The 10,333-nt window shown below is 44.4% G+C and overlaps 1 protein-coding gene across 1 annotated transcript; it reads left to right on the forward strand.

Annotated features, from left to right (window-relative positions):
- Positions 1 to 981: 981 nt before the first annotated feature.
- Positions 982 to 8,564, forward strand: MED8 (mediator complex subunit 8). The gene is made up of 6 exons (XM_010293598.1): positions 982 to 1,096; positions 2,146 to 2,290; positions 2,972 to 3,112; positions 3,534 to 3,615; positions 4,644 to 4,892; positions 8,078 to 8,564. Exons 2-6 carry the CDS (start codon positions 2,288 to 2,290, stop codon positions 8,140 to 8,142), a joined length of 540 nt encoding a protein of 179 aa, XP_010291900.1. The 5' UTR covers positions 982 to 1,096; positions 2,146 to 2,287; the 3' UTR covers positions 8,143 to 8,564.
- The last annotated feature ends 1,769 nt before the right edge of the window (positions 8,565 to 10,333 follow it).

Below are 10,333 nucleotides of genomic sequence, written 5' to 3' on the forward strand. Positions count from 1 at the left end.
TTACTAAAAAAAGTCTTTATAGTCTTGTCAGACTATAAATAAAATAGAATAATTTTGTGTTCTTGTGAACATGGAAGATACCTGATAATCTCTCTGATGAAGCTCACACTAGTCCAGTGTATTCAAACATAACAACAACAAACCAAATAGCAAGCATGCCAACAGCCTGAGTCACTCTTATCTGCTTTCTCAGTCGGCATTCCCTTTCTATTATTTGATTGCTTTGTCCCACCCTCCTCATGGTTATTATTGTACAGTTCTCGACTTATGAGCAGTTCATTAGGGCTGGGACTTTAATTATAGTTTGCACAATACTATAGTATGAATAAGTTAGAGTAGATAAGATTCTAGAGGGTTTTTGCAAGAGTCAAGGATATGCCTTGGTGTCTTTGGCAACAGATCCCCTGTCCTGACACAGTCTGTCACCATCCTCCCTCACCCGGAGATGTCAGTGGAAAAGGTTATTTAAACAACGTAATCTAGAGCAAAAGGCAGGAGGTGATGTGTGCTTGCATCGCTATGTGCAGTCTCTGTCTCCCTCTGGATGAAGACATCACTGTGCCCACATCTGCTGTCAGAAGAGGTTTGAGAGCATGCTAATCTACTTTGAGATCTACTTTGAGCTGTATTAGTTTAAATGGCTGACAAAGGTGGCATGAGGTAACTTTGATGACTTTGCCTGATGTGGTAAAAAGCAGATATAAGTGATAATGTCTTCACTGCAGTCATCTAGATCTTAAAGAGGACAGCTAGCCAAGGGTTTGTCTCGGGCATAAGTCTCTTGTCTAAGTGTTCCGACCCAAGGGGAAGGGGTCAGTGTGAAACCATATGATCTTTGTCTCCAGAGTCTCTGTTTGCTTCTGCTGAAAAGGAGGCTCTGTAGGAGAGATTGGACTATGGATGCATGTGTGTGGATCCACACCTTGGGAAGGTGTTAAGCTTTGTCCTCATCCCTTCTCTGTCTTGCCTTTTTTTAGAGAGAGGAGAAGCAGCTGGAGCTGACCCTGGAGGCGCTCATCAGTCAGGTGGCTGACCTGAAGAACTCCTTGGTCAGTTTTATCTACAAGCTGGAGAATGAGTACGATCGACTTACATGGTAAGGTGTCTCACAGAGCTGGGGGCACTGTTGATCACTGGTGAAGCTGTTCCAGACTCAGCTCAAAGGACCACAAAATACAATTAAAACCCATTAGCCTATTGTCAGTAGGTTTAAATTTGCTTTTCACATTTCTGCTGGAGGAACCACTACACATCTTCCACCAGAAAACCAGTTGAAATCCATTGGTTTCATACTGTATTGTAATAGAGTTATGCTAACACCTTTTAATCTAGACACTTTATGAGAACTAGACTTGCAGCTGCAGTGACTGGAAACTTCTCGAACAAATATCTTAGAGACCCACATACATTATAAAATGAGCAATGGTTCATTCTGCATTTCTTGACCTTTCTAGCTTTTTCTGGCTCTGGTATAAACTGAGCTCTTGTGTTTTGCTGGTTCTCCATGTTTTACCAAGCAGTTAGAGAGACTTCCAAGATGGCATTCTCTTCCTGATGGAGCATAAAGATGTTACGGCTACAGCTTAATAAACTATACAGTATCTTAGACAGTGTCTGCCACTGTAGCAAAGCTTCACAGAGAGTTTATAGTTAATGTTGCAGAAGGCAGGAGAGGTGATGAATCCCCCAGAGAGAGCAAGCTGAAGGGGACTTCCTTGACAGGATTATCAATTATTTTGCTTCATTATTACTTAGTATGGATAGTCAAGCTATAAATATCGTCTCTCCTGGCTGTACTGCTTAGGAGTTAAATTGTTTCTCAGACCTTGCTCTAGAATTGCAGTTAGTGATAAGGAAAGCATTGCTTTTGTGTATGTTACTGAAATCCCAAACAACTGCCACTTCCAGTGGTACTGCTTGTAATGTCCCTGAGATATTTGCAGCATTTGAGCTATTTTCAGTAGGGACTGTGATTTGTCCACACCTGCACATTCAGCCCTAGGCTTTACTGCTTACTGTCTGGAGTAGACTGATTTGAGGAATAATAGTGTTATTTCCTCACTTCTCAGCCATTTGAGTGAAGAAGAGATAAAGCCATCTGTGGCATCCCTTTCCATGTTCTGTCCTCTTTATTTGCTTTCCCAGGCCTTCAGTTCTGGACAGCTTTGCATTGCTCTCAGGGCAGCTGAACACCTTGAATAAAGTGCTAAAGCATGAGAAGACCCCCCTATTGCGAAACCAGGTTATCATACCCCTAGTGCTCTCTCCAGACCGCGATGAGGAGATCATGGTAAGAAACTTCCCACTGAGGGTTGTCCCTGGAGTATCAGAAAGTGCTTGTGTATCTGCTCCAGCTTGCTATTCCTTGTGCTGGCATTCCTCAGCTCTGGGTGTAGAGAAAGAAAAGGTGATGAGTAGTTCTGTCTGGGAGCTGCTTTACTGCGGGTCTTTCACTTACTTTGCAGGTTTCACCTCCACTTTACAGGAGGTGTTCCTGTTCATAAATATGTTTTTTTCATTATGTTGGGGATGAAAGAAATAGTGTCTTCTTGTGTAACTGGGAGGTCTCCTTGCAAGCTCCTGGTTTTCTCAGCCGTAGCTGTGCTGTTTCCGTCAGACATCGGCATCTAGATTTGCACTGTTTGTCATCTGACCAACATGGGGTATGTTACAGAACCTGTGGCGTGTGCTGGCAACTTTTATTCTCTGCTTGAGTGAGAAAACATTTCAACTGATGGTGGCCATGCTGGTGGGATTGCACTGCAGACCCCCATGGGTTGCTCTGACTAAACAGGCACAGTGCAAATTCCTAGACAAATTGTTGAAACTTCCTAATGCTCTCCAGATCAAGGTTTCCCCACAGCATGCTACTAGCCTTGTTCCAGCACCTTGGCCTGTGCTCTGGTCTTGAGCTGTCTGAGTGTGGGGCCAGAGGAGGAGGCTCTGAGTGTGGCTTGTCCAACTATTGCAGCGGCAGACAGAGGGGCGTGTGCCGGTGTTCAGCCATGAGGTAGTGCCTGACCATCTTCGAACTAAGCCTGACCCTGAGGTGGAGGAGCAAGAGAAGCAGCTGATCACAGATGCAGCTCGAATTAGCCCTGATGTGGCACAGGTAGGTGAAGAAGAGTTTGATACTTCTGCCTCATAGTCCTAGGGCACAAGATACCTTTTAACTCTGCTTCTGCACCCTTCCATCTGACAGTTTTGTTTTTTGCTGTGTCCTTTTCTGTCTGAGATTTCTCCAGCTGACCCTACCTGAGGTCTGGTTTTCTCCACAGTTTCACAAACCAAAGGTAACCAGCCTGCTGGCTGTTCACAGGAGGTGCAATCAGACCAGTCAGAGAAAGGCGAAGGCTATCCCATCCCCATAGTGCCCTCCTGCATGCGTTAGCACTGGGCTCTCTAGGCTCTGCTACCAAAATGCTTATGTTTGCTTACACAGATCCTGGGAAGAGAAAGCTTGTTCATTTGCCTTGCTGACTTGTACTGAGTTGGAGGTATCCTGGTGGTTTCTGATGGTTTTAATTTTGCAGAAACAGATCCAAAGCCTGAACAAAATGTGCTCAAATCTGCTGGAGAAAATCAGTAAGGAGGAGCGTGAATCTGAAAGTGGAGGTATGTCACTGAGGTGGAAGTGTCATACAGGTTCCAAGCAGCAGGCTTGAGAGAGTAGTGGCAAAATAGGTAAGTCAGAGAGCCTGAAGCATGGGAAATGCAGATGAGCAGCATAGATAAAAGCATTCCAGAAGATGCAAGATTGGCTGTCCTGGAGCCCCCTAATTTGAAAAGGGATCCTGTGGGTGTGCTGTGTCCTGCTTGTGTGACCTATGCATGGCGAGAAGGTCATTCCAACCCTTTGCTATATCCCCCTTTGAGGAGGTGGTAAATATTTACCAAGAAAACATCCCAATCAACTTGGATTAACAAAAATAGCTGTGAAAATGCAGTGGCAGTGAATGGGAAACCCTTTAGCTATGTTCGGAACAAGTACACAGCATGTTTTTTGGCAGGCTTTTGTGTGACGTCCTCTAGATGATGGCTGCTTCAGACTCCTGGTCAACCTTTTCTGGTTCTGACTGATGCTGGACATCCTTATTTTATTGGTCTCTGCCACCAGCTGTTCACTATTCCTGGGAGTTCTACGCACAACTCTCAAAGGTCGTGTGGGGTGTTTTTTGTCATCTTTGACACACACATAGTGCAAGTAAGGACCCAAGCATAAGTTCTGTCTGGTTTCCAGGATTAGTAGTGTAACTGGGCAGGTGTGTGGTAGAAAAACTTGCAGACACCATGCTGCTGCTGAGCCTCCAAAAGGGGATGTTGCCATTGTTTATCTAAAACACAGTCCTTGTTTACCTGCCATAGGATTCAGCATGGAGAGCCTTTAGTGGGAACATTCTCATGGGCATGGAGGAGTTGGCTCCCGCTGTTCTTCCCTGAGCAGTGTATGCCCTGCTCCCAGTGGATCACCACTCTCCCTGGATTTTGCAGCTTCTTTGACCCTGCTGAGACTCTTGTAGGACAGCTTGTTAGAAGCTGATCTCTATTACACGCACCAAAAAGGCAAAGTAAATTCAGGACCAGCTAAGCTACTTTTTAGACTTGATTGCTAAAATGCTCCAAAAGCACTTCTTTTTCTACAGGTTTACGACAGAACAAGCAGACTTTCAACCCTGCAGATACCAATGCGCTGGTAGCAGCAGTGGCGTTTGGGAAAGGACTGTCAAACCGGAGACCCCCTGGCTCTGGAGGATCTGTCCAGTCAGGCCAACCAGGAGCTGGTGCCATCATTGCAGGTGCTTCAGGCATGCAGCAGGTCCCAATGTCAGGTGCAGCAGCTCAGCAGCAGCCAATGCTGGCAGGAGTGCAGATGGCACAAGCAGGACAGCCAGGTAAATAAGTTGCCTATCTGAGAGAATTGAAATGCAGGGAGCAAGAAAGATAAATGTAAACGTAGAGATTCTTCCACAGTCATCTTTCAGATGCAACTGAGTAAGAGGTTCCTTTCTGGCCTTCATAATATGAGTCAGGTTGTAACAGTGGAGTAATACCGGCTTCAGATTGGCTCAGAGGTTGATATGGATCCCAGCCGTGCTGCTTCAGCTTCTTAACTCACACTGCAATACCATTTTAATAATAGACTTAGTGAACATAGGGATCAATATGGAGGGAGATCACAGTGTAGTTTTGCAGGGATCTATGCTGAGGGTTTTGCTGTCAAATTTATGTTCTGGGTAAGCAGTAAAGTGGAAAAGTTTGATGATAATGAGTTACTTAAGGTAAGAAAAAAACAAAAGCTGTCTGTGAAGAGTCACAGAAGGATTTCATGTATCAAGTGACTTCACTTAATAATAGTAGATTACATTTGTATTAAATATAAAATGAAACACATAGGTATAGCAATTTGACTTTAGATGTTCAGTACCTGGACTCTAACCTAGTTACTTGTATTTTGGAAATAGATACATGATATAATAGTTCTGTAAAGACATTAATCAGATGTTCAGTTGGGGCAAAAATGCAAACCAAATGTTAGGAATTACAAGAAAAGGAAATAGAGGATATCATTAGGCCATTGTATAAACCCATTGGGCACCCACACCTGCAATATTATGGGCAGTTCTGATCTCTTCTCTGCTACTGGGGATAGCTCTGGGGTAGGAAGGAGAAAGTATTGAAGCCAATAAAATCCCAAATTGTATACAGCAGGTGAATGGGGAATGATTGTTCACTGTTTCCCATGATACAGAAGGATCAATGAATGCACCAATGAAAATACTGGCTTGTAGATTCAGAACGAAAGGGAGATACTTTTCTGAATACTAAATAATTATACTGAATAGCACATTGCCAAGTGTGTGATAGATTTTATGTTTATAAAGTTTCTGTGACATGGGAAAGTATATAAGTAGGTAAATGTCTGGATGAAAAATCAGTCAATGACTAATCCTGAAGATACCATCTCTGACTCCAAGTCCCTGAGCCACAATATATTAGAAGCTGAGGGGGTATTCTGCAGAGATACCACTGCAGGCTTGCCCTGTTCTGGTATTCCTCCTTGAATGTCCTCTGCTGTCAGGAATGGGTTTGGCCTGGGGGACCTACAGGCCTAACCCTGTATTGTCATTCTTATGTTCATGTTAATTGAGATTTTGGATATCGGATATCCTGATTGGTGTTTTCTTGCCTGTATAATGACTGTTGTTCAGAAATGAACTTGAGCAACAATGTTAATCCTAAGTTAATTATGTATTTATGTAAGAGTTAGAAAGTAATTTCCACCGTGATTTGGAAAGAAAGAAGGCCCCTGTGATTTCTGGCTGCATATCCACAAATGCTGTCTCCAGGATGGGAAGACAGTCGCTTCTGTACGTCAAGCAGAATGCGCGGGTAACAAGAGCCCTTGCCCAGCCTGTGTTACTGGGAAGTTCCCCTTTGATAAGAGCAGCTATACTGGGTTTCACCAGAGGTCAGTCCCACAGTCCTCCTTTTGATAGTGCCCATAGCTGAGGCTGAAGAGTATCAGAACAAAGACTATCAGAACAAAGTATACCCTGACAGCAGTGGTTGTTTAGGGATTTTAAGCCAGAGTTTGGTTTGAGACCAGTGGGTATAGCAGCCATCAATTTCTGCAGTTCCTTTTGGAATTACAATTTTGACTTCTACAACACCTATGGCAATATGTCCCACAGCTTTATCGCATGTTTCGTTTTAAAAAATCTCCTTTTCATGTTTAAATCTTTTGCCTGATAATTTTGTTGCATATTTTCTTTTCACCTGTGTTGTGAGAAATGACAAATAATCATTCCTCAGTTACTTTCTCCATACTAGTTTTCATTTTTTGGAAGTCTGTCATGTCTTTCTCCCTTTGTCCATCTTTTTTTTTCCCCCCGGCTAATGAGTCCTATTCCTGAGAAACCCGATCTAGTTGGCGACGTCCCTGCTCATTGCAGGCGGGTTGGACTAGATGGCCTTTGAAGGTCTCATCCAACCCAGAGATTCTATGATTCCGTTTAATATGTCTTTGTGTGAAAATTATAGTATGTCTTGGACCATCCTTGTTACTCTTACCTGCACCTTTTCTGTTTGTTTTCAAGACTGGGAACAGCAGAACACTCACAGTATTCCAGATGTGGGTGAACCATACAGTCACTCTTCCTTTTGGAGTAATGTCTAACAGTATTTGTCTACTGATTGTTAGCACTGAAGTGATATTAGATTGCCTGCCAATTCATTGCAGGCAATGACCCACTTTGGGTAGGTTTGAGAAAGTTTAATAATCATTATCCTTTTAGCCATTTGCTCATCAAATCTTTTCTTGTCCTGCTGCACTACAGTTTTAATTTTAAGAAGCTGTCCTTTTTTTCTGTTCTAATTTGAACACACATTCCATTTTCTGAAGGAATGTTCTTTGAACATCCCTCTGTGCTGCTCTTCAATCACTTTTTGTTTATTTTTCTGATCATCTTAGGTTTTGTCCACTTGTAGCACTGTACACTTACTGTAAGCTGCTAGTATGATGTCTTTGAACACACTCCCATGTGTGATTGGTATCAGCAAAGAGTAATAGTGCCCAAGAAGTAGATGTGATTAAGAGAAATTAGAGATCTGAGAGACACTTACTAATTTAAATATATGCCCTGACTATAGATAATGCTGTGTGGAAAGGGATACAGGCTCTTGTGTTTGCCTCTCTGAAATAGAAGAGGAGGTGAGTCTGGGTACTTCTGTAAGTGCTGCTGCCAGTGACTTCTGTGAGACTGAACAAGTCCCACCTTCCTGTAGGAGCCTTGTTTAAGATGGAAGAAGGATAGAATTTGGAGGGATAGCAGGGGGATACAGGAATTGTCAAGGAGATTTCTCAACAAAGATGCCAGTTTGTAGAAGAGATTGATTATGTGATTGTGTTAGGTCAGAAGCTGGAAGATGCTGTAGCAGGTAAGCCTAAGTGTGGTACCTGGAGTAGAAGAGGAAAAGCCCAGACAGGGTTGTGGTGAGTCTTGAATGCTCCTGAGCAAATATCCTCTCATACAGCTGATTTTGCACTGCTTTTTCTTTTTCTTTTTTCCTTCTCCAGGAAAAATGCCGAGTGGCATAAAGACAAACATCAAATCTGCCTCAATGCATCCATATCAGAGATGAGCTGAGATAAACCAGACCCAGGGAATGGCAGTTACCAGCATTGCTCCTGTTGCAGCCACCACGCCTGGATTCCTTCTACGACTTGCAAGTCCCTTCACATATCCACACACCTTATCCAGGGAGATAGGGGTTATGAGGCCCTTCCTGGGTTATATTTAGTGCTGGGTGTCTTGTGTGGAACTGCTAGTGGCCATGTCTCCAGGACACAAGTAATTCTCTGCTCAGTCAGAGCAGAGGACTTTGCTTATGGTATTGATCCCATCTTCTTCAGGTCTGGCCTGGAGGACAACTGCTCTTTCCTGAAGAATCTGAAGAGCCACATGGAGCACTCTGCTCCTTGTTTCTGCTTTTCTGCTTATTCACTCAGGATGTTCTTTCCTTACTCCCTCTGGTTGAATAAATACCTTGTTATGCACACTGTGAGACACTGGTGTCCATCTCTTGGGTCATAAGGACTCTGATTGCCCTTTGGGTAAGGCTACAGAGCAGCTCCAATCTAAAATACACAGAAAATGTTGGAGGTTGAGTGCTGGAGCTGCAGGCTTATGCATAAAGAGCTGTTATAAAGTGAGTCAGCAGAGTACAAACATAAGCAATAAACATCTTGTTCATTGTAAACCCATTATGACTATTCCCCAGAAAGCAAAATACTTGGAAAGACTACTACAAGGCCCACAGCAAGAAGGCAACATTTCAGGAACAGAAGCACAGAGCTTTTGTATTCTGATGCTGCTGCAAATCCCAGCTGGATCTGATTTCACTTCCATGGTTCTCTGCTTCTGTGTTTCCTATAAAGTTTCTTAGCTATGTCAGGATTAATAGGTCACTTCAGAGAGGTATTTCAATCTGCTCAGGACCATGACACCTCTGAATTGGCCAGGCTGTGAGGTTTGACCCGTTCCTCTTTGGAACTGGGCATTGTGAAGCCATCCCTGTTCTACTTGCTGCCCTTGAGCTGTAACATATAATGTGCCTAAGGAAAGATTCCTCTGAGAATAAAGAGTGGGAGTGCATGCCCACCGAGCATGTCAGTACATACAGCACTATCGTAAAGACAACCGTTGTGCCTCTTGCTGCTCTTGCCTGGACTTCCCTTTTGACTTGTGGTAAAAGTCAGCACTGTATTTTACTCAATAGCATCTGTCAGCAATCTTTCGGGTGAGGAAATCTCCACTCAGCAGATACAGCCTGCAGCTGCTCCTGCACTGCTTGCCTCTGAGCTAATCAGACCCAGCTTATTTGTGCAGGCTGTGGACCATTCTCCCAAAACAAAACCTTCCACAAAGCTGTGACTAGGGCAGTTATGGACCTATTTTGATGTGTGGACCCTTGAAAAACACTGACCTGGGAAGTAGAAAGTTGAGCTGGAAGCACAAGCAGCTTATACAATAAGCTCACTGCAAATGAGCACAGTGATGTGTCTGCAATGGCACCAGCCCAGCCAGACAGATGGGATTGCTTTTTGCTCCTAATGAACACGGAGCTGCTGGCTCATTCAGGAGCCGCTGACTGCAGTGGGGAGCGGATGTGAAAGCAGGGGCACGCTGCTGGCTCCAGTGTGAGGGTTTTGTGAGATGCCTGGAGCCCTATGGCAGGGGAGTTGGAGCCTGCAGAGCTATGCCCTGTGATGGGCTGAGCACCGTGGGGATGGCTGTTCCCTGCTCTGTCTCATGTCCCTGCTTTGGTTGGGAAGGAAGTCAGAAAACTGTCAGAGGAACGTGTGTCAGATCCCTGGCACTCATCATCCATGGAGCCTGAGCAGGAGGATGCTGCTTCGCTTCATCTCCCCAGACTGGCTTCCTTATAAAGCTAAAATGTCTCGGCACAGGAGCACTGGGGCCAGCAGCTGGCCGGGGTGATTCGGGCAGCCTGGGAGGCAGGCAGAGCATGGCTGCCTGCTACCCGCGCTAACCTGGCTCTCCTGAAAACGCCTCCAGTGGGGCAGGCGAGACCTTTCACACACTTGGACAGGAGGAAGGGAAATACAGGCAGGGTTTTTTTCCGTAGATTACAGAGCCGGGGAGGCCGGCTAGGCTCGCCAGCGTAACTTCCTGCATGACACAGGCTGCCCTGAATTAGTTCTTGAGTAAATTAGAGCACTGTTGTTAGGACAACAGTTGATCTTGACCTGATAGTCTTTGCTACAGTGGCTGTTAGGTTGTTCTAAAGGTTAATTTTTTTATTGCACCTT

The sequence above is a fragment of the Phaethon lepturus genome, unplaced genomic scaffold (assembly GCF_000687285.1).
Source record: "Phaethon lepturus isolate BGI_N335 unplaced genomic scaffold, ASM68728v1 scaffold26858, whole genome shotgun sequence".
In the NCBI taxonomy this organism is placed as follows: domain Eukaryota; kingdom Metazoa; phylum Chordata; class Aves; order Phaethontiformes; family Phaethontidae; genus Phaethon; species Phaethon lepturus.